The 26,269-nt window shown below is 56.6% G+C and overlaps 1 protein-coding gene across 1 annotated transcript; it reads left to right on the forward strand.

Annotated features, from left to right (window-relative positions):
- Positions 1-26,269, forward strand: RIPK4 (receptor interacting serine/threonine kinase 4). The gene is made up of 8 exons (XM_080655056.1): positions 1-262; positions 10,227-10,518; positions 15,743-15,891; positions 17,745-17,794; positions 19,985-20,143; positions 20,954-21,057; positions 22,543-22,804; positions 23,871-26,269. Exons 1-8 carry the CDS (start codon positions 81-83, stop codon positions 25,028-25,030), a joined length of 2,358 nt encoding a protein of 785 aa, XP_080511182.1. The 5' UTR covers positions 1-80; the 3' UTR covers positions 25,031-26,269.

Here is a 26,269-nt window from a genome sequence, read left to right on the forward strand (position 1 = left end):
GTGTGGGGAGGGGCGCGCACCTGAGCACCTGGGCTGCGGCCGAGGCTCGGGCGGCTCAGGTTGGAGGCGAGAGGCGAGCGATGGAGGGCGACAGCGAGAGCCCTTGGGCCCTGGGGCTGCTGCGCACCTTCGACGCGGGCGAGTTCGCGGGCTGGGAGAAGGTCGGCTCGGGCGGCTTCGGGCAGGTGTACAAGGTGCGCCATGTCCACTGGAAGACGTGGCTCGCCATCAAGTGCTCGCCGAGTCTGCACGTCGACGACAGGTCAGCAGCCCAGGCGGAGGCGCCGGGGCGGGCGCCGGGGCAGGACTGGGGTTGGGGTGCTTGGGTTCCAGGGGTCCCCTTCTCTCCACCTGCGTCGCTTACGGAGCAGCCTCGCGGGGGGCGGGGGGAACCGAGCGCCGGGCGAAGCCGTAAAGCCCCGCGGTGTCCGCGCGGTTTGCCTGCCCAAAGTGGGCAGGTTTGGGGAGCTCCGGTCTAATTACGCACGCTGGTCCCCGAGCTGCGGCTCCTAGGAGCGACTTCGTGAGCCCGCGTTTGCCCGAAACGTTGTAAAGTGCCCAGTGGTGCTCCCTGGCTTCCCGCGAATCCCCGGATTTTTAGGGTCGGGAGCTTGACTTGCGCCGGGACCCGCTTCCCTCGGAGGCGCGTCCGGCCCTCCCGGAACCCGCCTGGCGCTGCGGTCTGCGCCCGGCTTAGCCAAATTGCCGTGTGGGGATCTGGGCTTTGTGAGTTAGACTCCGTTTGACTCACTTACTAATTTACGTTGGAGCACAAATTGGTGTAAGACGGTAATTATTTCGGTCGGAAGCACTGGCTTGGCTGGGTCCTTGGCTGGGCCGGGCTTCCTGGGCACTTGCGCGTTGGCGCTTGGGCCTGGCGGTGCGGCCGCCCCAGTTACATTCGGTGTGTCCATGGTGGTGTGCAGAATTTGGGGGCGTAGGGGTGGGAGGGAGGGTCTTGAGAAGCAGCTCGTTTGTTTTATTTTCTTCTTCTCCATTTGCGTTTGCATTTTAATAATTTATATGCAGGCTTCAACTGAGTACATTTAAATAAATTACTTAACCTTGTGTTGCCGGTGTGCGCAATAGGTCCTTTGGCTGCGGTGAAGTTTGTATTCTCTGTGGAAGTTGTGTTTGTATTGTGTGTGGAGATCCCCCTTATACAGTAAGCCCGGGACCCAGCAGACTCAGAAAAGCAGCTCCTTTTAACCCGCACCTCGCCTTTGCCGGCTCAGAGGCCTGGCTTCTAACCCTCCGCGTACCGGGGTGATGGGGCCTCTTTTCAGCTCGGGATGGTGGTGATGTTCCAGGTGACTGTGTCACTAAGGGACATAGAAGGCCTGTAGTGTGTGCTTCCCCAGGGCCCGGTGCACTCTCAGACTTGTGTTTTTATCCTGGCCTAGGAGGTAGATAATACAGTAGATCGGTGGCCTTTTGCTGAACACCTCTAACCCAGTGTTTTCTGGAAACTTCAGTAGAGGGGTGACATAAAAATAGCTAACTGGGAGGGTCAGGGGCTTGTGAGGCTGTGCACGCTCTTTCCCCCTCACTGTGCTGCAGTCCTGGGAACTGCTCAGGCCGGGAGGGGCGCTGTGGTTATTTTGATGAAATGCAAACCCCACTTTGAATGCCAGCCAATGGTTAGATCCTGAAAGGCAAGACCCTCTCCCTCAGGGTGTGTGTACGCTCTTGGGGGCATTTGTCGGATGTCGTCTTCTGGTCCAAGTGTTTGATTCATCAGAGACGGTTTTACCTCCAGCTTCTTGTATTGGAGGAGGAAAGTAAACAAGGCCGTGGGTCCCCGGGCAGATGAGTCAGCTACATCCTAGAATCTGTTATTTCCAGCCACTGGCCCTTGTTTCTTGGGTGGCCCTGCTGGAGGTAGGGTTTCTGCACTTGAAGCGGGTCGCTTAGGCCCTTGCATAGCCTGGTTGAAAAGTGTTTTGTCCTTTAACTGGAAGCCTTTCCTGCCCTGCCCTAACCAGGCAGGTGGTGGCATGTCGAGGTCAGCATCGCCCAACAGGAAACACTCACCGCCTGCACTCCGCCGCACTGAGCAGTCTGCAGCTCTGTCTTTGCAGCCGAGGTGGAGTTCTCCAGTTGAGAAGATGCTCAAACCCTTGCTCTTGGCCAGGAAAATTCTGGCTGAATTTACTGGATTCAGCTTGAGCTTCTCCTTGGGATTTGTGTCTCTCATGCTGCAGGGCAGCTCCAAGGGTCGGGAACCTGTTTTCTGCCCAGGGCCATTTGGATATTTATGACATCATTCGAGGGCCATACAAAATTATCGACTTAAAAATTAGCCTGCTACGTTTGGTCAAACTTTTTTTTTTTTTTTATATTTTATTGATTTTTTACAGAGAGGAAGGGAGAGGGATAGAGAGCTAGAAACATCGATGAGAGAGAAACATCGATCAGCTGCCTCCTGCACAGCCCCTACTGGGGATGTGCCCGCAACCAAGGTACATGCCCTTGACCGGAATCGAACCTGGGACCCTTCAGTCCGCAAGCCGACGCTCTATCCACTGAGCCAAACCGGTCAGGGCTGGTCAAACATTTAACTAACTCACCCCTAATGCTTGGCAGGGCCAAACCCAATGATATATGGCCCACAGGCCAGACATTCCCCACCCCTGAGCTAGACCTTCAAATTGTTCAATTAGGATTGGCAGGTTGTCCTGATTGCTTTTAAAAAATATTTATTTATTCATTTATTTTTTGTTAATCCTCGCCTTAGGATATTTTCCCTGTAATTTTTAGAGGGACGGGAAGGGAGGGAGAGAGACAGAGCAAAACATCAATGTGTGAGAGACACATTGATTGTTTGCCTTCCACTCGTACCCCAATCGGGGCCAAGGATTGAGCCTGCAATCGAGGTATATGTCCTTGACCAGGAATCGAACCCTCAACCCTTCAGTCCTCCGACCTTATTGCCTTTATTTTAAAAAAATATATATTTTTATTGATTTCAGAGAGGAAGGGAGAAGGAGAGAGTGATAGAACATCAATGATGAGCGAGAATCATTGATTGGCTACCTGCTGCATGCCCCCCACCTGCTGCATGCCCCCCACCTGCATTCGGGGATTGAACCCACAACCGGGGCATGTGCTTTCATTGGGAATAGAACCATGACCTGGTTCATAGGTCCACGCTCAACTATTGAGCCACACCGGCCGGGCCTCATTGCCTTTTTGGTGAGCTGCCTCCCATCCACACCCTGCTGTGTGCCAGCTATTCCCTCGTAGGAAATAGGATTTTCCTGGGTGCAGCCCCGGCCCTGTATTCCTCTGGGCTACGTCTTGACTCACCTGTTTGAAGGGCAGCACCTCTAACTCCTGCCAGGGGAGGCTGGGTGCTGGGTTGCAGTCCCCTCAGGAGCTTCCCACGTATAATCTGAAATTGGCCCCGTACATGGAGGGCAGGGAGAGACTGGAGGAACAGAGACCTCTCCAGATGGGGCAGGGGCAGGTTTAATACACAAGGGACATTGCAGCTTGTCTGGGGTGACTTCAAGGCAAGTCGTTTTCAGCACCTGCCCACCACATCTGAAAAGTGAAGGTAGAGGCCGTACTGGAGTCAGTCAGGAGCCCTGGCCTTCTTGATGACCTCCCCTAGCTCCGGGCCTTTCCTTTCCCCTCCACGTGTTACGTCAGGACCCACCACAGGTACAGGTGTGGGCCAGGCTGGTTTTCATTGGCCGCTTGTACCTCCAGGCAGGCTGGGGTCTCCTGGCTGCAGCCTTCCTACCACCCCTTAGCCCTTAGCCACAGCAGGGCCTGATCCCCAGCAGCGCCCTGGGCTCCGCAGAGCAGCAGACGGCCCCAGCCCTGGGAGCCTGCACTTCATTACGGGAAGGTGGGGGCTGCCCAGATCCAGACACCCCTTGGCGGGGGCGGGGGGGAACGGGGCGGGGAGGGGGCAGGTGGTGCGACCTTGGATCTGTGTTTCCTGCTCCTTATGGCTGACCATCTTTAGGGGGCCCTGGGTAGAGTCTGGGGATGGGGGTGTTTCCATTGGACCAGAACTGGTGACTCTAGGGGCCCCCTTCCTCCAGCCCAGCCCTCAGGCTAAGAGGAAGCCCTGAGTGAGTGAGCGCCTGGCTGGGCACCGGCCCAGCAGCTAATGCTCCATGGGCACCGGCTCGTCAGGACGAGCCCAAGCAGCCCCCGGGTCTGTAAGTACAGGGCTGACAATCCGGCAAGCCCGTTTCTTGTCAGTTTTAAAAATAGCAGTGTGGGAACCCGGGCAGGCTCCCTGGGAAAGTAATTGGGTTGGTGCGAGGCGAGAAAGCTGTGCTGGGAGCATCAGCTAAGGAGTGATGACACCATTTTCCCGCTGCCTTTTCCCAAACCTGGTTCCAGCTCTCCCCCTCCGAGGAGTGCTCTGTTACGGAACGCTTTTCACCTCCCCCATCCTGGCCCGTCTCCCCGAGCCTTTACTGCTTCTCCGCCTATGGAGGGCCCAGGGCCGCCCCGTCCCCGGTTCCAGGAAGGGAGGGAAGCCGCAGGAGGCCTTCGATCTTGGGCAGTGGTCGGCAAACTCTTTAGTCAACAGAGCCAAATATCAACAGTACAGCGACTGAAATTTCTTTTGAGAGCCAAATTTTTAAAACTTCTTCTAACGCCACTTCTTCAAAATAAACTCGCCCAGGCCGTGGTATTTTGTGGAAGAGCCACACTCAAGGGGCCAAAGAGCCACATGTGGCTCGCGAGCCGCAGTTTGCCGACCACGTCTTAGTAGGGATTCCTGAGCGCGGAGGCTTCTCCAGCCAGTGTCTTAGAAATGATCCGCCTGATGGTATTGCTATTTCTCTCCGCCCAGTTCCCTTCCTGGGATTGGTGGTGGGATATGCTTTGACTAGCTCTAAATGAGAAAAAAAATGGAATTAATGTAATTGCTGTTGAGAAAGGATCTTTAACCCGTTGAAGCTCAACTGGGTCCTGTTAATGCCCAGAGAGTTTCCATCCAGGACCAAGGGGGACCTAGGGGGCGGGGTGGGGGCGGGGGGAGCCTTTCTCCATTCCTGCTGGGAAATGGAAGTTGCAATCCTTCCCCAAATGGTGAAGGGGGAGGAGATGTTTTGAAATGATTATGGGAGAGAAACATGACGCCAGTCCTACTGAGCTGTGCCTAACTGTAGCTACACGTGTAGCGCAGCACAGTTGTTAGGGGGTTTTAAGTGAGACTGATGTCAGTGGATTCGGGTGGCGCGGAACTTCACTCCCAACAGGGAAGAATGGGGTGACCCTGACCCAGGCTTGGCACCGTGAAGGTTGGGGCACTCCTCGGCCCCACCCAGCTTTGGGGTGTAGGGACTGTTCTGAAAAATCGCCTGGGGTCCTAAAATAATAGTCATAATAACAATAGAGCTACGGTTCCTTTTGTGTTGTCAACGTAACCCAGAAGCAATGCTTTGAGGGAAAGCGTTTAAAAAATAATTACTGTCCACAGGAAACAATTGGTGGTTTCTTTCGTAGGAGGGTCACTTTTTCCATCCTTTCCAGCGGCTCCCCGAGGCCCCTTTCAGGCTTATTGAATTGCAAATGTCGCTTAGACACCTGATCGGCTCCGGCTCCGGGAAGGGCTGTAGCTTCCCTAGGCTGGTGGTGGTCCTTGGGGCTTCCCAGCAGGGGTGGGGGTGCCCCAGGAGCAACTGAAGACCTAGAGCATGGGGCCATTTGGATTTGGGTTTGGTAGTTACTGAAATATGAACGGGATGAACTTCTTTTGTGTTGATCCTTTAGGGGGTGCTGGCCAACCCTACTCCCAGGCCCGTGCCACCTGGCTGACCTCTGAGTCCCCTTGAACCTGCTGCTGGGCGGTCCCGGGCTCCTCTTCCTCTGCTGCCCCGCAGAAGGTGATCCGTGTCTGGAAACAGTGGCTTCGTTTCCAGGAGACCTGGTTTTCTCTGCAGAAGTGTCCCCGGTCGTTTGTGCCTTGGTTCCAAAGAGGACACGGGCTCTCTTAGAACGTTCTAGCTCTGATCCGCCTTCCGGAGCAAACCAGCAGCGGCTCTTTTTATTTGAGTTTTTGAAACTGAGGTAAACGGGGTCTCTGTTTGGTGGAAGGGCCCAGGGCTGGGGCCAGAGCAACGAACTGGCTGAACTCGAGGTGGGAGGGGAGGAGTGATGTGTTAATGAGCTCAGCGATCAGAAGTCACCCGGGTTTTCTGTTTTAAGCCCTTTGGGCAAATGGAAGAAATCGTTATTTGCAGAGTGGCTGGGAGCTTTTGCTTCATAAGATCTGCAGCCTTTGGATAATTGGCTGTGCCCTCACACGGGTTTGTTATCAGCCAGGTTTGGCATAGAGGACTCATTTAAGAGTGTCTGTTACAGTGGGAAATGGTCCTCTTCAGGGCCAGCCTGCAGACACCTGCGTTCCAGACGCGCGCGCCTGCCCTGGAAGCAGGTCTCCGCATCCGGCAGAGGGACACATGCCAGTGCCTGTGGGCACGGTGCCCCAGGAAGGGCACACCAGTAAATAGGAGCAGAGCCGGTTCTTAACCGAGAGGGGAGGGAGTAGCAGCACGTGCAGACCCCCAGCTGCACAGCAGGGAGTGCGTGTCCTTAGCCCAGGGGTGGGCAAACTTTTTGACTCGAGGGCCACAATGGGTTCTTAAACTGGACCGGAGGGCCGGAACAAAACATGGATGGAGTGTTTGTGTGACCTAATATAAATTCAAAGTAAAGGAGCGGAGGGGAGAGCAAGAAAACCGGATAGAACAGCCGGATTGGGTCCGTGGGCCGTAGTTTGCCCACAGCTGCCTTAGCCTCGTCCTCATCGTGCTAGATAACAAACCAGGCCTCCCCGGGAGGAGAAAGGAGCCGGCTCAGGGGTGTCGTTTTCTCTCTCCTTCTTAAGTGACCAGCTTCGTTTTAAACGATGCTTGACCTTTGCACCAGCCCTTTCCCCTTGCAGATGGCACAGGGTTAGGGGTGGATGTCTGTGTCATCCCCAAGCCTGGCTCCGTGCGAGGCTGCAGGGAGGGGCTGGCCGGCCTGGGCCAGGCAGGGAACCTCCCGAGGCCCTGCCAGAGTGGGAGCAGCTCACAGCCCTGCCCGGGGGCCCCACAAGCTGGCAGGGCCCTCTGTGGACGTCTTGCTTTCCATGAACTGGCTGTGGCTGTGAGCAGAGCGCTAAGGAAGCAAGTCAGGCTGAACTCTGCTCTGTTTGTAGCGACGTCACGGTTCACTCCCGATGCGTGCTGCCCTTGTTTCTAAGGCCAGTGAGATTCTCCTTCCCTCCCGAGCCTGTTAAACACCAAACTCTTGACCACTCCACCACCCTCCCCCCCCCCCCCCCCCGCTTCCTCCTTGGCAGCTGCATCATAAATGGGGAACCCCAGGAGATCAGGGTGGCCCTTGCTGCCTCTCTCCCCGACATCCGGTCAGTCATGGAGTCTGAAGGATTCTCCCCAGCCTGGGACTCGAGCAGGTCTCCGCCCGTCTGTGAGTCCCTCGTGAGCCCTCGCTGCCCTTCCCCGCTCCGGTCAGGGGCCACCTTTATGAAGTCTCCCATGGGCCCCTGCACCTCCTCTTCACAGTGCTCGGATTCTCAGCTACACTTCTTGATCTGGTGTAATTTTCCATCTTCTCCCCTGGAAGGTGAACCTGGTGAAGGCAGGGAAGGGCTCTCTTTATCATCAATTCTAATACAGAGGAGGTGCTCAGTAATTACTAGTCAGTAAGTGAATTTTAATTAGATATGGATTAAAATTCAAGGAAATGCTGGGCGTGTTGAAGTGGGTGATTCCAGACCGGTGGTTTATTTAAATTTGGCTGTAAAAGCATTGACTTGGTCTGTACCCGAGGTTCTCAGACTTGGCACCGTTGGCACTTGTGTCTTGGGGGCTGTCCTGTGCCTTGCAGGGTGTTGAGCAGCATCCCTGGCCTGCACCCACTGGGTGCCAGGAACAGCAGCCCCCATTTGTGACAACCAGATGTCTCCAGAGAGTGCCCATTGTCCCCTGCGAGCGAGGTCGCCCTGGGTGAGCATCACTGGTCTGCACACAGGGATCCTTTCCCAGACCCCACCACGCAGCCCCTTGGCGTGTGCTCCCGGGCGCTCACATGGGGGCTCGGCTCCCAGTGGGTTGGACGGGTGGGCGGGCAGAGGGGCTGAGCTCCTGCCGAGCCTCCCCGCCCCTCACCGGGGCCTGAATGGGAGTGTCCCCGTGAGAGCTGAGTGCAGGCTGAGCTTGGGTGCTGCAGCCTTTGGTAAACAGGGTAATCCCGGCCCCTCCTTGCTGGCCGCCTCCTCCCTGGGCAGTGTTTTCATAACTGTCGGGGACGCCTGGGAGCGTGTTGTGGCCCCAAAGGGGAGGCAGATCGATAAGAAACGGACTCTCCAGCAGGACCCTGTAGTAGGCCAGGGCGTGGGAGCGGGTGCAGGTGGCGGGCAGGTGCATCCAAGCTCTGGAAGAGCCTGTGGTGGGAACTAGCGTGTTTTGGGTTAGGGGCAGGGCTGCTTGTATTGGAGTCTGCATTCTGGGGGGTCCTCAAGGTCGCCCCAGCCTGCTGCCTGCGTGCTCCCAGCTCCATGTGGCATGTCTGGGCTTGTGATTCTGAGCTTTTTCCTTAGGAGCATATTGGAAGGCAGGGTCCCCAGCACCCACTTAGAATCCATTCTCCAGGAGCTGGGCTTGGGAACCACCAACCTGCATCACCTGTGGTCAAGCCCTGCCCTCATAGGATTTGGCCTTTTTCCTGGATGCACCCTGAGCCTTTGACCTAAAATGCTAACACTGACCAAGGCACTGGGAGCTAGTCTGAAACTCCACAGGCTGCTCCGGGAAGTGACCTGAGTCCAGGGGTTGCACACCTTCTTGAAGGGCTGGAGAGTAAGTATTTCGGGCTATGTAGGCCACAGGGTCTGTGTTGCAACCGCTCACCTCTGCCTGGGGTGCGAATGCAGCCACAGCCACATGAATGGTGAGACTGTCTTCCGGGAAGACGAGCAGGCTGTGGACAACTGTTTGGCACATTCTCAAAAGGCTAAACATAGAACTCTCACATGACCCAACAATTCACTCCTAGATGTATATCCAGAGTGAAAGCAGGCACCCGAACAGATACCTGCACACCACGCCTTCCCAGCAGCGTTAGTCACTGTAGCCCGGGGGGTGGGAACCTTTTTCTGCCAGGGGCCATTTGGATATTTATAACATCCTTCCCAGGCCACACAAAATTACCAACTTACAAGTGAGCCTGCTGTATTTGGTCAAACATTTAATTAAGTCACCCTCAATGCCTCGGCAGGGCCAGACCAAATGATTTCGCGGGCCTCATACGGCCCGCGGGCCTGATGTTCCCCACCCCTGCGATAGCCGGAAGGTGGACACAGCACAGGGGTCCCGCAGTAGGAGAGTGGATAAACACGATGTGGTGTGTTCCTGCGATGGAATATCACCAGCCATGAAACCAGTGGAGTGTTGGTATGTGCCACAGCACAGGTGAAAAGCATTGTGATCCGTGAAACAGGCCCAGTTACTGAAATACTGTAGGGTTCCACTTCTGTGAGGTCCCTAGAGTAGGCAAACTCCTAGAGACAGAAAGCAGGGAAGTGGTTGGTGGGGTGGGTGCTGAGAGAAAGCGTTAACGTTGAATGGGTGCAGAATGTCTTTTAGGGATAATGCAAAAGTTTTACGTGTAGATAGTGGTGATAGTTGTACGACATTGCTAGCGTATGTAATGCCTTTGTATTGTACGCATGTGAATGGTTAAAACGACACAGTGTATTATGTATATTTTACTATAAATTAAAACACGGTTTACAAAAAGTGGTTCTTGGGCAGCATTCTGCAGCCCCTGCTTTAGACGAATGTGCCATTGATTTGAGTTTGGGGTTGGGCTTAGGAATAACTGGGCCACCGAAATTGCTGGCCTCAACACAAAAGGTGGGTTAGCTTCTTCATGTGGATAATTTGAACCTAAACTTCTCCTCCCTCATCCAACAGAAGGGATTCCCAGCATCCCTCTCCTCCCTCGGTCCCTGAGCGGGCATTGGCTGCGTGCTGCCTGTGGCTTTTCAGATAATAACTAGGTGTGCTGGGATAGCTGAGGATCTCGGGCAGCCCAGAATTTAATCACGCCACATTAAAGTGAGCTACTGTGCGTGTCTCAGTAATTCTGTCAGCTCTGTGGACCTGCTTATCTCTCTGGCCGCGGTGCTTTGCGTTGTGGCCAGGTGACCGGTGTGCGTTGCTCATGCCATTGACCCCTTTCAGGGAGCGCTTGGAGCTCTTGGAAGAAGCCAAGAAGATGGAGATGGCCAAGTTCCGATACATCCTGCCTGTGTACGGCATTTGCCGCGATCCCGTTGGCCTGGTCATGGAGTTCATGGAGACGGGCTCCCTGGAGAAGCTGCTGGCCTCGGAGCCGTTGCCGTGGGACCTGCGCTTCCGCATCATCCACGAGACGGCAGTGGGCATGAACTTCCTGCACTGCATGTCCCCACCGCTGCTGCACCTGGACCTCAAGCCCGCAAACATCCTGCTGGACGCGCACTACCACGTCAAGGTAGGGCCTCCCGTGGGGCCTGGGGTGAGGCGGTGAGTGCCGGGAGAGCGCAGGGGGACTCGGGGTTCAGGGGAACCTTCGGGCAGTGTGAGGGCGGACGAGGATGTGGTCCTCGTGGAAGAGAGCTTGAGCAGAGAGGCCTCTCTTAGCCTGAGGATGTCTGGAATCCCCTGTCTTGTCATGGTTGGTCTGAGTGGAATCAGCATGGGTCACACCCCCAAATCCTGGAACCTGGCTCTAAATTCTGCACACCCCGGCAAAAGAGATTGTGGGTTTGCGGATCTGGTCTTAGTGGATGTCTTAGGAAATGGGGTGAGAGATCAGGCGGGGTGGGGAGGGGGGGTGCTGGCCATCTCTGTGTGAGATGTAGTTTCAGGCTGCACCCCCTCGCTGGTTGCAGGGGCGGGTGGAGCGGATGTGGGGTGCTCTGAGATGGAGGTGCAGCCCTGGCACGGGGCTCTGATGGGGCTCGTTCTGTTCCAGTGACGTGAGGCCTGTGAGGGCTGCTCTTTCTTATTCTGTTTCTGGTAAGTTTATAAAACAAAAGGATGAAGAAGAACAGAACTAAAACCCGGATGCCAGCCACCTGGAATTGGTAGTCAGGTGCATAGTCAGGTTGTGTGTCGGTGTGTGTCTCTGGCAGGCCTTGGTGTGCTGGGTTCTTCATGGTTTTCCCCACACGGGGATGCTCACCTGCCCGGGAGGCCCTTTCCCCGCATCCTGCATGAGCGAGAAGGATTAACCCACACTGGCCTGCGTCCTCTGGTTCACACTGGGGCCTGGCGAAGGGACTCACCTGTGTGTTCTGACACGTGGCTGATCTGCTGCACTCGCAGGACCCCTGCCTGTTGGCCTGAGGAGGAGGGACCCCATGCAGTCCCGCCCTGCCCCTGGCTTCCTCATCTTTCTCACCTGTGACAGGTCAGTGGCACTGGGTGGCCCACACACGTCCACTCCCTGTGCCAGTCTACACAGCAGGCACCTCTCTGGGCTGAGCCAGCCCGAGGCCGTGGGGAAATGCTGTTTTCACTTCGCACACTAATTACAAGTTGTCCCTGAAGTAGGTGTCGCTCGTAACAAGGTTTTAGCTGGGATGGAAGCTGCCCTGTCCTGTTTCCGTGTGGTCAGTGGCGCGGCCTGCACATACGGACATGACAGTTCTCACCAGCGTGTGCGATCCCGTGGGGGCCAGTGCAGATGACACCTTAGCTCGCAAACTTGACTGCATACAGGAAAGGGAAGGTGGTGACAGGCCCCCGCTGTGTGCCAGAGGCCCTGCCTGCAGGAGCTGCCCCGATCGGCAAAGCGGTGGCTCCCAGCTCCCGCTGAGCTGAGGCTCAGAGGGTTAAATCATGGCCAGGCTCACCCAGCTTGGGGTGGGGGCCGAGTCTTCATAGAGCATCAGACTTTTCTGCTGTTGGCAGTGGGGTGCAGGCAGAAGAGCCTTTAGGTGGAGGAAGCAGCCCAAGAAAAATCGGAAATGCTGGGTTTTGGGGGAACAGGAGGAGTAGGGGAGTCGGGGAGGCCTTTCCCTTACCCGGCATTAATGACTGCTGAGTGGTGGTGTGCTAGACACAGTGGTTCTCAACCTTTCTAATGCCGCGACCCTTTAATACAGTTCCTCATGTTGTGGTGACCCCCAACCATAAAATTATTTTCGTTGCTACTTCATAACTGTAATTTTGCTGCTGTTATGAATCGTAATGTAAATATCTGTGTTTTCCAATGGTCTTAGGCGACCCTGCTAGCGGTTCTCAACCCCACAGGTTCATAACAGTAGCAAAATTACGATTCATAACAGTAGCAAAATTACAGTTATGAAGTAGCAACGAAAATAATTTTATGTTTGGGGGTCACCACAACATGAGGAACTGTATAAAGGGTCACAGCATTAGAAAGGTTGAGAACCACTGTGCTAGAGGCTCCTGGGAACATGCTTTTTTTTTTTTTTTTTGAAAAAAAACAGCAACATTTCATTGATTTCAAAGAGGAAGGGAGAAAGAGAGATAGAAACATCAATGATGAGAGAGGATCACCGATTGGCTGCCTCCTGCACGCCCCCCACTGAGGACCGAGCTTGCAACCCAGGCATGTTCCCTTGGCCGGAATCGAACCTGGGACCCTTCAGTCCGCAGGCTAATGCTCTCTCCACTGAGCCAAGCCGGCTAGGGCTGGAACGTGCTTTTCTTAGGGCTGGCGAGTGGGCACCGGGTACTCGGACAGGTGTGTCTGAGCACGTGCCTTTGAGGTGGCCCCAGAGTCCCGGGCCCTGATGGGCCTGGCTGCGCTTTCCTATCAACCCGTTCCCTCCCACTCTCCTAACAGTCATGTGGGGCATCCCTAGACAGCCGCAGTGACACCTTCCTTCCAGCGTCCTCCTCAGGAGCACAGGCCTCCTCCCCGGGCTGTCCCCTGACGGGTGGGGTCAGACCTCCCTGTTGTGAGGGGTCAGTGACAACCAAGTGCTTGGCCCGCGGAAGTGCTCATGAGGGTTGGTGTCGTTGGTGTTGGCGTTTTGGGGGCCAGTAGGTAGTCATCTTCCCACGTCTGGGACGTTGGCATATATCTAGGGAGGGTCCCACGCCGGGTCCACGGCAGGCATCTAATACCGGCTGGGTAAGGAGCTGAGTGGGGTGTCGACTGTCCGACACGGTGGCCTTGCTGTCCTTGTAGGTCACTTCTGCACTGGCTCTCGCGGGGCCTGTGTGGCCTTTCCTCTCTCTCCTTAAGCACCTGGCCTGGCGGGCCTGGCGTGGTCTGCCAGTTTAATAGGTGAGTGAGGATTCCTTCAAGAGCAGGGCCTTATTAAGGAGCCTAGGATGGCTGAGCCGGGAGTGGGGTGGAGCCTGCGTGGACTTGTCTCCGTGACTGGGAGCGAGGTGTCGCTGCTGCTTCCACACCCAGGGCACCCCGAAAGGCCCGAGTGGCAGCTTTTCTGTGACTCCTGCTTAATCAGGCACATTCGTCACCTTGCACAGCCCCAAACAAACAGAAAACTGTACTTACATAACTCGCATCTTGCGTTCTCAGAAATCGATAATAGGGTGTGTGAGGGCACGGGGCCTTGTTTGAGGTTCTAAGTCATTGCCAGGCCAGTTGGGCACTTTGCAGTGGTGGTAATTTGAAGCAATAAACCTTTATTCTAGAATCCTGAAATGAGATAAGGTGTCAGCCTGCCCTTGCGCCCTGAAGGCGACCTTTTGTCCACAGATAGGGGTGATCCAAGCGCGAGATCTCACAACAGCCATCTGCTTTGCAACGTGTATTAGAGACGATATTCAATTAATACTTGATAGTAATGTTAATTAAATAATATTAAATAATATTAACTAATATTAAAATGCTATTTTTAATGTACGAGTAGTAGACCCATTTCATGCTGAAGATGAAATAATGTTGTTTAAAATCTCAGGCTCACCTCTGTCCCAGTTTGCCTAGATGAGACTATATTCCGGGAAATTCCGAGGGTCCTGGTCCTCTAGGTCTACAGGGGCCTTTCTCAGGCAGCTCAGCCCTGGCCATGCCCCGCACTGGTCCGGTCCAGCTGGACGGGTGTTTGCCATTCACAGGGATGGCCCCGGTCCTGCTGTTGAGGAAGCAGGGGTGTGGGGGGGAGGGCACAGGCCAGGCAGGCTCTGCAGGGCAGGTGGGAAAGGGCGGGGGGTTGCGGGGAGAACTCTGCAGGCGGAGGGTCAGCAGCCATCAGGGAATTCTGATTTCTAAGTCTGCATTTTGATGTCAGAGCTTTTAACATAGAATTTATGCTAATTTTCCTTCACCAAGTACATTAAAAGCTGTTGGCTATGTCGGAAAGTGGCAGAAATGAAGGGAAAAGGCTGCCCGTGAGGTGGGGCGGTGGGTGCCAAGGTGCTGGCACGGGGCATGGCCGTGAGCTGCTTTATGGCTCTGCAGGGTCGGGGTGATGGGTTCATTCTGGGGAACTGACGCTCTCCTTTCCAGAGTGGGGAGTTTCTTGAAGGCCAGGGAACGGGCAGCTGCCAGGGGCCCAGAAATGCTCAGGCTGGCTGCCCTTGTGGACCCAGGCCTGGCACAGCCTGGCCACAGAAACAGAGGGCGGGTCCACTCTTGCCGGCTTCCTTCCCATCACCTCCCCGCAGAGGTGGTCAGAGTTCCCTGAGGGACCGGGCCGCCAGTCCTGGCTTCTCCCTGCCTTCAGCGCTGATGATTACATCAGGACATTGGCTCACCGTGAGCTGGCACAGTGAGCCCAGAGTTAAGTCCTGCTCAGCCCCAGTTCCTGTCGCTCCACAGGCGTGTTTGAGGAGGAGCCTAGAGCTGACTGGGAGGCTTAAAGGAATCCATAAGCCTCGAAGGAGAATATAAAGGGGCTGTTTTCCATGTGGATTCTGAGCCCCTTAATGCCAGCGCCTGTGGCCTAGTCCCACACACAGCGCTTCAGCGGATGTGGGGGGTCTGAGGGGCAGCAAGGATCCCCCCAGGAGTCTTTGTGGCTTCACTTCCTCCAGTGGGGGCTCTGGGAGCTGTCAGGACACCTTTGTGCAAAGGAAGGGAGGAGGCGGAGGTGGGCCGAGTGGCTGGGCTCCAGGTGCCCCTCCAGGCGGGCAGCCCCTGGGACGGAGGAGGAGACGTGTTTCCATCCTTGATTTGGGTGCCACGTTTGGTGGAGGAGTCTGCAAGCGTCTGTTGATCACAGAACGTTCCAGGTGGAGGATGAGGTTTTGTGGTGTGTGTTTTGCTCGCTTTAAAGGGCTTCTGAAGGTGCAGTTCCCTTTAAAGAGCCTGCTGCCACTTGCCCGCCTGCCCAGCTGGCCCGGTTGCGGAACTGGATTGCTGAGCACCAACCTGGTCAGCCTCGCTTTCATGTGTCGTCTGAAAACCCGGAAAAGCTAAGCGTTGCCTCTTGCCCTCACGCCGACGTGGACTGTCGACCACAGCGGCAGCGTGCTGCCTGGCAGAGGCAGGCGACGCTTCTCCTGGTTTCTTGCTCCCGGTGAATTCCTTCCTTAAAGCGTCATTTCCCCACATCCATCAGCTGCTAATGGCTTCAGACCTGGTCTTCCTAAGCCTCCGTGCTCGCCCACCCGCTCAGGGAGCACCGGTCATGGCTCACTCCCAGGGTGTCAGGGACCCGTACTGTCAGGTGTGGCGGGGATGTTGACCAGGCCTCTGAAGTGGCAGCGGCAGTGCAGTGCCCGACACTGCCCCGGCGCCTGCTGAGCCGCCTCTGCCCGCTCTGTTGCAGATTTCTGACTTTGGGCTGGCCAAGTGCAACGGGCTGTCCCACTCACACGACCTCAGCATGGACGGCCTGTTCGGGACCATCGCCTACCTGCCTCCGGAGCGCATCCGAGAGAAGAGCCGGCTCTTTGACACCAAGCATGATGTGTACAGGTGTGTACAGCTGTGCAGCCCCCAAGCCCCTGCATGTCAGGCCCGCAGGGTCTCTCTACCCCAATTCTTCATGCTCTGAAGGGCAGTTTTCCCAGAGACTCCTTGCTACCATCAGATACGAGGTTTAGTCCAAATGAAAGGGTTGGGTTGTTAGCCGGTGGGTATAGGCTGCCCCAGGTATACACACTCTCCTAGGAACACAGGCTGTGCCTGTTGCTGGCCAAGGGTGGAGGGTGTGAATGGTTGGTGCCATTAGAGCCAGTTACATAACAGACCGGCAACTTCCGCACTGGAAACTTGCTTTAAACCGTGGGTTGTGTATCTTGTCTGTGGAAAGAACCTGCTGCTGTAAGTGTCTGTGATTCAGGCTCTCCTACACCCAGTCCCTGGGGCCCAGCAGCCTGTACCTCCTAGCGTCACTTACCTTCGACAGGAACACAGACAGCCACAGCCTGTTTATAGACGAGGTCAGTGCATTGTGCACCAGAACAGCGACGTTCAGCCTTTCTCCTCTCGGGGCGCAGACACTAATTACTAAAATTCTGCGGCACACCCAAAAATAGATGTTTTTGCCAATCTGACAATAAAAAAATAGGTATAATTTTGATTCGTTCACACCAAATGGCTATTGTTGCATTGGCTGTTGTTGTTTTTTTAGTTTGACAATCAAAGGGAGAAGAGGTCAGTGTCTCTGACTAAATAGGCAGGTATTGCATGTTTTAAACATTCTTGTGCACACAGGTCCCGAGTCGTTCGGGCCTTCCTGTACCAAATTGTAAAGGTCCTGATGACAAAGGTTCTGGGAGAAGGAACGAGGGAGGGAGGCTGCACGCAGGCACTTAAGCCCCTCATTGTGGCTGTTGTCTGACGCAAGGTGACTGTGGCCCTAGGCCCTGGAGCACCCGAGCTTTCCCTTTTGTCCCCATCCCTGCCCGAGTCCTGGCGGACTGGTTTGACAATAAAACCATTGTGCGTGTAATAAAACCATTGTGCGTGTGCTGAGCAGGCTTGGAGCTGCAGGCTGCTGGCAAATGGCACTGGGGTGCTTGCTACAGCTTGCAGGGTTCAGGGGAATCCGATTATTTATTTTAGAGCGCAGAGTTTGAAAGCCTGAATGCATAGATTTTCATTAACATGCAATGGAGACTTCTTATCAACAGCTGCTGTCAACTCAGGGCAGGGTGGGGCTCAGGGTTTGGACTCCTGTTTTTTCATAGACATATTTTTTAAATTTATCAGATTGAGCCATTTGTTGGTGTATCCAGAGTACTTTTTTAAATTAGGTATACAGGGTGGGGCAAAAATAGGCTTACTGTTGTTCGTATAAAAAATAATACAGTGATTAATAAATAATAATACAAGAATAAGCTGTTCTGCCGACTCACAACTGTGAACCTTTGGCCACACCCCGTGTATAATTTCCAGCAACCAAGAAGGGCTCAGGAAGGCTCATGGCTGCCGGCATGTTTCTTGACCCTTGATGGACTCTCAGTGGGCAAGTTCGCCAGGCCCAGAGCCGCAGTCAGCACGGGGTGCCCCGTGTTTGCAGGAAGGTCGTGGTGAATTCAGCCGGCACGGCCCCTCTGCCCACGGGCTGACGGTGGCAGTCTTTTCGGGGCTCCCGTGTGGTGTTGGAACGTACAGCTTCGCTGGCTGGGTGTGTTCCATTGTTTAGCATCTGAGCCACCAATGGGACGTGTGCCCCAGACGTGTGCCTGTTTAAAATAAATCACGAGAAGCATCTTGGTGTCATCTCTCTTTTGTGAAGGCCGGAGGGGCTTTCTTCACACGTATTGCTTTGCGTGAGCGCTTTTGCTCTATTCGCAGACACTAACTTGCCGATTTCCCTGCAGCTTCGCCATCGTGATCTGGGGCGTGCTGACGCAGAAGAAGCCGTTTGCAGGTGAGTGGACGTACTTTTGGGGGCAGTGTCTCTGGCTCCCCCGGGACAGCGGCGGGCGTGCTGTGTGGCTCTTTCTCTGCCTTAGCCACGCCTGTGGTCCACATGCCCACGGTGGGGCTGCCCTGAGGGAGCGGGGCTGCTCTGTCCTGCCCGCCAGGTTGGCACAAGACCCATGGCAGGAGGTCCGGTGTGCCCACAAAGTGTTCTTGAGGGGTCATTCATGTACAGGAAGAGGCACAGACCCGAAGGGCTGCGCTCAGTGGGGTTTTTAGGTGCCGGCGAATTCTTTTGTGTGTGTGATGTAATACACAAACATAAAACCGATCATCTTAACCATTTAAAGTGTACAGTTCAGTGGCATTTATTGGCCCGTTCCCAGTGTTGTACAGTCACCACTACTATCTAGTTCCAGAACATTCTCATCCCCCAAAGGAACCCTGTGCCCATTAAGCAGTCACTCCGCCGCCCCCACCCCAGCCCCCCGCGCCTGCTAACCTGCTTTCTGCCTGTGCATTGGCCTGTTGTGGTTATTTCCAGCCAGTTCTTTTCCTTTTTCAAACTTTCTAAGTTTTAATTGTGATAAAATACGCATAACATGAAATTGACCACCTTAACCATGTTTAAGTGTGCAGTTTGCTCATGTGAAGTCCATTCATAGTGCTGGGCCCCCGGTGCCAGCATCACTGAGTGATTTTGACACAAATGGGTGACCCGGGTCACCAGCACCCACTCCAGAGCTGAAGTGTTTTCCCCCCTTTAGTCAAACGCTGTTCCGGTTTCTGTCCTGAGAGTTTTACTACACTGACTGTAAAAGTCAGGCCCTTTTTTGCCTCGTAGGAGAGTTTCTTTTCCTCTGTGAGCATATCTGGGCCACTCGTAATATTGTGGCCTGACCAATAATACCCCCCAAAAATGCAGGTCACCCTGGGGCCCCAGGTCCCAGAGCCTTTGCCGGTTGAGACGCAGACGAGGCCGTTGTAGGATCCTGTCCATATTGTCCTTCCACCCGGCATCCGGTCTCCTAACGCCCCTCCTCTGGGAGGTCCGTGGTCTGGATTACTTACGTGTGGCAGCGAGCTAGTCTGGCATGAAATTATCTGGTGGAGGCGACACCCAAGGCCGGGTGCCTGATGTTAACATGGGGAGGCCAGGCCCGCGTGCTCTATTGCTTGGTAGATAGGCGAGTTCAAGGTGCGGGAGCAGAAGGCGTCCGGTGGACTTTCCCACCTGTGTGGGAGCAGGCCGTCCTCCGGGTGTTTAGTTTACGTTGGGTTTTTGGAAGTCTGGGTTCTCATGGAAATAATGTGTAGAAACCCGAGAGAGTTATTGCACAAGATTTAACGGGGAAGTGGAACAAAACATCAGAGCCGGATCCTAGCAGCGGTCGGGACGCTGGGCCAATTTTCCACACCTGCTCATCTGCCCGGACGCAGACTCCTGCGCTCCGTGGGAAAGCGGAGAGCTGTGGGGGTGGGAGGTCTGGTGGGAGCAAGACTCCTGGAATCCGGCTTCATGGCCAGTGTGGTGTAGGCTGAGCAGAAAAAGGAACCTGACCCGCTGAGGGTCCCCTGGGGCCCCTCAGCCTGTGACCAGGATGATGATGATGATGATGATGTGCTAATGAGCCCAGGTGTGTCTCTGAAGGAAGTTGGCAAGGAGGACAGGTGGGGCCCCATGTTGTGAATTTTGGGGAAAAAGGCCCCTATTTGCCCACCCCAGACCTGAGCACTGCAGAGACCAGCTGGGGTCTGCACTTGGGGATAGGACCTGGAATTCAGGAAGACCGGTGATATCCCAGGGAGACATGGGTGCACCTGAGGCTGGGCTGTGCCACCCGGGATGGATACGGGTGCCTCCCTTGGTGGGCACGGCCACTTGGAACATGTCTTGTCAGATACTTTTCTCCTTTGAACCCAGTTTCCTTTGCGTTGGCTGCCCACAAAGGTTTCCCTGTGACACTGGGAGCTGCTAGGTATTTCTAAATGCTGGGAGGGGAAGAACAGACGTGCCCTGAGAACCTAAGGTTCACGGAAGCCCAGTGCTTTCAGAAGCATCAGGTGGTCTCCAGGCCACGGCCTGCGGAGGTGCAGGGACAGGCCCCGGACGGGCCCCTCGGCGCTTCCCCGCCGCTGTGTTTCCTCCGGAGATAAGGGGCCAGCTCTGCCCTGACTCGTGTGCCTTCCCTTGCAGATGAGAAAAACATCCTACACATCATGGTGAAGGTGGTGAAGGGCCACCGCCCGGAGCTGCCGCCCGTCTGCAGAGCCAGGCCGCGGGCCTGCAGCCACCTGCTGCGCCTCATGCAGAGATGCTGGCACGGGGACCCCCGCGAGCGGCCCACCTTCCAAGGTGAGACCGGAGACGGCGCCCGGTGCAGTGCTCCCAAATGTGGCTGCTCGGTCCAGCTGCTGGTGTCCCAGGAGAGAGGATCAGGACGGGGCTGGGGAGAGGGCCAGAGGAGGAGGCCGTGCAGAGCCGGTGTCCCCAGCAAGCCCTGCAGGGTCGACTTGGCCTTGGCACCTGCCCGTGGCCCTCGGTGCCAGGGCCGGGATGGGCAACTGGAACATGAACGTCAGCTCTAGCCGCCCACCCCCGCTGCAGCCCAGGGCGGGGCCTGCTGCCCAGAGGAGCCTGTGCTTGGTATTTCAGGTTCACATACAGCGGTGCCTCTTTTAGGGATGGTGTGATTCCCGGCCTTTGCCTTTTTCTCGGGGTCTTGTCCCCATGGAACGGGTGTGTCGTCTGGTTGGGAAGAGATCCTGATGGAATTGAAGCTGACCATTGCATTTAAAGCACAGGGGGACACACGAATGGCGGGGGGGGGGGGGGGTCATGTGCCGGGTGCTGGGGGGGCTTGCACTCTCCCCTCCCCACTCTTAAAGGCTTCTTTGGGAATCGGGAACACCTTGACTCCTACTCGAGTGAGGTGAGACCTGCAGAAGTTGCTGACGGAGGCCCCGGTTTGGCCCCTGTGGAGGATGGTGGTGAGCTGTGAGCTCAGCCAGGGCCAGCCGTGGAGAGACCAGTGCTGCCCGGGTCCCTGAGTTCTGGATGCTTTGGGGTGTCACTTCTTTTGTCCCCGTTCCTTCCTTGAGGTGACACGTTCGTATGGAGGTCATTGTCCAAGTGACGAGCCCTTCTTTGTTTTCTCCCCAAAAGAAATCACTTCGGAGACCGAGGACCTGTGTGAGAAACCCGACGATGAGGTCAAAGAGGCAACTCAGGACCTGGATGCGAAAGACCCTCCGGAGCCCAAGACGGAGGTACGAGGACTCCCGAGGGGGCCTGTGCGCTGCGTGGGGATTGACGTTTCCAACCCACGGCCTCTCCTCCACAAACGCCCCTGCCAGCCGTGCCCTCGTGCCCTCGTTCTGCGGCTCGGCCTCCCTGGAGCCCCACTCACATCAGTCGGTCACAGGAGTCCTGTGCCCAGTGACAGGGCGGCGGGTCCCATGGCAGGCTCGGTGCCCACATGTTTCCTGCCTGACGGTGTCCCGTCCCCGCCACCTGTCTGCTTACGAATGAACTGTGACATTGGAAAGCTAATGCCGCCAGGCGGATGTCCTTTGAACCAGCCCGGCCGGGCCTTGTTGGCTGGGGGTGGGGTGGCGGGCCTGGGCTCTGGGTCTGCCTGTCTTGCAGCCCCGGCTTGGGGATCTTCTCACGAATGAATGATTTGTTCTGTGAGTGCCACACGGGTGATGTAAGATGTGATAAGAAGCTCCAGGGCCAGGTCGCCCTAAGTACGCTCAGGTACTAGACTTGTGGGGTGAAGCCTGATAATAACTAACCTTACAGCACGTTATCTGCTGTTGGGCAGTGCACCCCGGGCCGATGGTGTGAGCTGGGGTGCAAGTGAGCATTTATGGTGTGTGTTTCCACTGTCGGAACAGCATGTGCGTGAGGTTGGGGAGCAAAGGTGTCCCGGGGAGGCAGCCAGGCCCTCCCCCCCTCCCGCCCCCGCCAAGGAAATAAAGGCATCCAACAAGTGGGTGTGACTCCGCGCACCAAACACCAACGCAGAGCAGATCAGCAGTTCCCAGAAGGGGAGGGTTTGGAGTCACATGGACCCGATGTGGGAAGAGTCCTGAGTCGCCTCAGACTCTGTTCACCACCAGAAATCTGCCTCCGTCCCTGTTAGAGGAGGCCCTACAGAGCAGCGGTCGTCAGCTGGTGGTCGGCGGACCACTGGTGGTCCGTGAGGTCCGAAAGGTTGGCGACCGCTGCTGTAGAGGGTGGGTCACAGCGTTGTCACTGTAGCTGGCCCCGCCCTGCCCTTGTCCAAACCGGGCCCCGAGCCAGACTCGCACAGCTCGAAGGAGAGGTCGCAGGTTGCAGACAATGTGGGGAGAGCTGGGGGAGCCCCAGGCCCAATCCCACCTCTTCCCTTTGTTTCTTACCAGCACTGACCCGTTCTGATGGACACAGCCCAGCAACCAGCTTCATGCTTCTGCAGCCTGTCCCCATGCCCATGCTCCGCCTTTTGTCCAAGCGATGCTGTGTACCATACCCCTGTGCGGACGGGGTCCAGGGCAGCCGGGTGCTGGACTTCCCGGTCTTTCCTTCCCAGGTCTTCCCACCCAGTGGGCCAGTGCGGTGTCCCTGGGCCCCAGGGTGCCATGCGTAGGACAGCAGGAGTTACATTCCCTGTGTGACAAACCAGGACCGCATTTTTCCCTCCCTCCCCCCGCCTCCCCCCTGGGACGGCGGACGGAGCCTCATTCACCTCCCTGTGCTCGTCCTCGCAGGCGCCTGTGTCCACGCCCCTGAAGCGAGCCTCGGCCCCGGCCTTCGACAAGGACTACAGCCTCTCCGAGCTGCTGTCCCAGCTGGACTCCGGCATCTCCCAGACGCTCGAGGGGCCCGACGAGCTCAGCCGCAGCTCCTCCGAATCCAAACTCCCATCGGCCAACAGCGGCAAGCGGCTGTCGGGCGTGTCCTCGGTCGATTCTGCCTTCTCCTCCAGAGGGTCCTTGTCCCTGTCTTTCGAGCGGGAGCCTTCCACGGGCGGTGAGTGGGGGCCCTGTGTCCTGGGAGATAACGAGCGTGATGATGGGGCTGGCGGTGGGCAGGGTGCGGTGATGTCCCTGAACAACTACAAGAATGAGGCGTCCTGGTTCTTGACAGTAATTCTCTGTTTTCTCCATCCCGCCACTGATCGGTTCTGGGTGTCTGTGGCATGGTTGGCTCACTGAGCCCAAATCCAGAGGGGGGCGCTGGCCCAACTGGTGCCCCTTAGTGTTGATTGATGGGCCACACACCTGGCCGTGCAGGAGGGTCTTACCTGGGCGGCACCGGTGCAGGGGCGGACCTCAGGTTTCCACATTGAAAACCCCGAGTTGCATCCAGCGAGACCAGCAGACGAATCGAACCCCACACCCTGGATCTCTCTTGTGGAGGCCAGCCCTATGCCCCCCCCCCTTTCCTAGTGCTGGGTAAACACCCCCATACTTCTTGTTCACGGACTCCCCATTCACTGTGGCCACGCATTATAATGAAGGAGTGATCCTTGGAGGTTATAACACTTGCCTGTTGGAGGGGCGCGTGGGGCGCGTCTCAGCTCATCTTATCTTTCGATGTTAATTTTGATGGGTTTTTGTTTTAGAAGGTGCTTTTCCCTGCTCCTGCCCCTGCTCCTGCCCCTGCCCCTGCCCCTGCCCCTGCCCCGGGTGCTGGTTTGTGGGTGTTGGGGCTGGTCTGTCGCTCCCTCACTGTTCCCAGCCTCCTTCCCTCCCTCCCTCCCACCCTCCCTCCCTCCCGTTAGCAGTCACTGCCATTTCTGACAGCCAGCGGGGGCCTGAGTTTTACATCCTTTGTCTAAGCAGCATGGCTAGGATGATGTCTATTTTGCAAATCGACACGAGTCCCTCGGGGTCATTAATTGACCTGCGCAGGGTCTGCCCACTAGATCTAAAATTAAACCAGCAGGGACGACACGACACGTTAGCCGTTTCAGGTAGCAAGCGACCCGGAGGCCGTGGGGAGGAGTGGGCGGCATCAGGACACCAGCCCGGCTTCGAGAACGAAGCCTGCGGGCAGCGGCCTCGTCTGACCCCCGCACCCGCTTTCCCCGCAGATCTGGGCACGACCGACGTCCAGAAGAGGAAGCTGGTGGATGCCATCGTGAGCGGGGACACCAGCCGGCTGATGAAGATCCTGCAGCCGCAGGACGTGGACCTGGTGCTGGAGGGCGGCGCCAGCCTGCTGCACCTGGCCGTGGAGGCCGGGCAGGAGGAGTGCGTCAAGTGGCTCCTCCTCAACAACGCCAACCCCAACCTGACCAACAGGAAGGGCTCCACGCCGCTGCACCTGGCCGTGGAGAAGAGGGTGCGGGGCGTCGTGGAGCTCCTGCTGGCCCGGAAGATCAGCGTCAACGCCACGGACGAGGACCAGTGGACGGCCCTGCACTTCGCGGCCCAGAACGGGGACGAGTGCAGCACGCGGCTGCTGCTGGAGAAGAACGCCTCCATCAACGAGGCGGACTGTGAGGGCCGCACGCCCATGCACGTGGCCTGCCAGCACGGCCAGGAGAGCGTCGTGCGCATCCTGCTGCGCCGGGGCGTCGACGTGGGCCTGCAGGGGAAGGACGCCTGGCTGCCGCTGCACTACGCTGCCTGGCAGGGCCACCTGCCCATCGTCAAGCTGCTGGCCAAGCAGCCGGGGGTGAGCGTGAATGCCCAGACCCTGGACGGGAGGACGCCCCTGCACCTGGCCGCCCAGCGAGGGCACTACCGCGTGGCCCGCATCCTCATCGACCTGCGCTCAGACGTCAACCTCTGCAACCTGCTCGAGCAGACGCCCCTGCACGTTGCCGCGGAGACCGGGCACACGAGCACCGCCAGGCTGCTCTTGCATCGGGGCGCCAGCAGGGAGGCGGTGACCGCAGAGGGCTGCACCGCCCTGCACCTGGCTTCTCGGAACGGGCACCTGGCGACCGTCAAGCTGCTGGTGGAAGAGAAGGCCAATGTGCTGGCCCGGGGGCCCCGGAACCAGACGGCGCTGCACCTGGCTGCCGCCAGCGGGCACTCGGAGGTGGTGGAGGAGCTGGTCAGTGCCGACGTGCTCAACCTGTCCGATGAGCAGGGGCTCAGCGCGTTGCACCTGGCCGCCCGGGGCAGACACGCCAAGACGGTGGAGACGCTGCTCAAGCACGGGGCGCACGTCAACCTGCAGAGCCTCAAGTTCCAGGGCAGCCGCAGCCCCGCCGCCACGCTGCTCCGGCGAAGCAAGACCTAGTGTGCCGGCCTCGGACACCGGGTCCCTTGCGGGGTTTTTGTCCCGTTGTCGCGTTCCGCGGTGGGGACAGGCTGATGCCGTGCTGGTCAGCAACCCTCACCTTGTTGATGGGCTGGCGGCACTTTGACCGAACAGGCCATCAAGAAGCGGCTGACTCTTGATTCGTGCCCGAGTCAGTGTGGGTGTGTTACCCTCCAGATGAAGGTGTTAGAAGGTGCTGATTCATACGCCCATCCGTGTGCCGGTGTCAGAGGGACGATGGGTTGAAATCATTTCGCTGTACTCTTGCTCCTGAGGTCGGTTCCTGGAGCTGGCCCGCCTCGGGCTGAGGGGTAGGAGGAGCCGCGTCTTCCGTCTTCATTTGCAGCGGCAGACGAGGCCGCCTGCTTCAGAAGGTTTTCGTGGAATCCTTGTGTTACGGGACATTGTCACTAGATGAACACAGTGTCAACGGTGGCTTTAAACCTTTGAAAAAATGTTCATGTCCTTCGGTGGTCTGGTCTGCGAGCAACGTGTGTAAAGTGGTAAGGTGGGTGTTACACGGCGCAGTGGCCGTACCCGTTCTGCCGGGTTCAGAATGCTCTCAGCCGGCCTTGTGGCGACCACAGGCCTCCCAGCAGCTGATTGCTCTCATGCATTTCCTTTTGCATCAAATGTTTTTTGAACTCTAGAGCCAAATATGCAAGAGTCATTTAAAAATTCACTTGTAACCTCAGTTTCGGACTCTAAACAGTATTACCTGGTTGGATGGACCACCGAGCTCGTCGGCCCCTTTCCAGCTCCGGTGTTCGGTCAGGTGGTCGTCTGTGGGGAGCGCTGCTGTTTGGGGGTCTCAGAGGGGCCTTTTGACCCTTTACAAACCTCTGAGCTGTGTAACGCCCAGGGCGGCTCCAGGAGACCCTCCAAGCACTCGTGGCTATAAAAGATGTGGTGATCTGGCCCTCTTGGTCATTGTCATGTGTGTGCCACGTGGTGGCCCCCTCCCCAATACTGTTATTAGAGTGAATTTGCTGCAGGAGGTGGTCCTGTGTGCAAACGTGCCTGTGGTGTATGATACAGAGATTGATATTAATATACCGTGTATGTTAATGTGAATCTGTGGGCTGGATACGTCCTTTCTATGACAGGAACTATCCAGACTGCTGCGAGCTGGCTATGTTTTAATATGCCTCGTGCTTTTACTGGACTATGTGTGCTGCTGTTGTACTGATGTAAATAAAGCTAAGTTCTTTTCTGCTC

This window comes from Plecotus auritus (assembly GCF_963455305.1).
Source record: "Plecotus auritus genome assembly, chromosome: 2".
Taxonomy (NCBI): Eukaryota; Metazoa; Chordata; class Mammalia; order Chiroptera; family Vespertilionidae; genus Plecotus; species Plecotus auritus.

Bases quoted from the DNA above. Each gene is read 5' to 3' on its own strand.
- RIPK4 (XM_080655056.1), top strand. From the start codon at position 81: ATGGAGGGCGACAGCGAGAGCCCTTGGGCCCTGGGGCTGCTGCGCACC. The intron at 10,519-15,742 runs GTAGGGCCTCCC...GCTCTGTTGCAG, and splicing joins ACGCGCACTACCACGTCAAG to ATTTCTGACTTTGGGCTGGC. The intron at 17,795-19,984 runs GTGAGTGGACGT...CTTCCCTTGCAG, and splicing joins GCAGAAGAAGCCGTTTGCAG to ATGAGAAAAACATCCTACAC.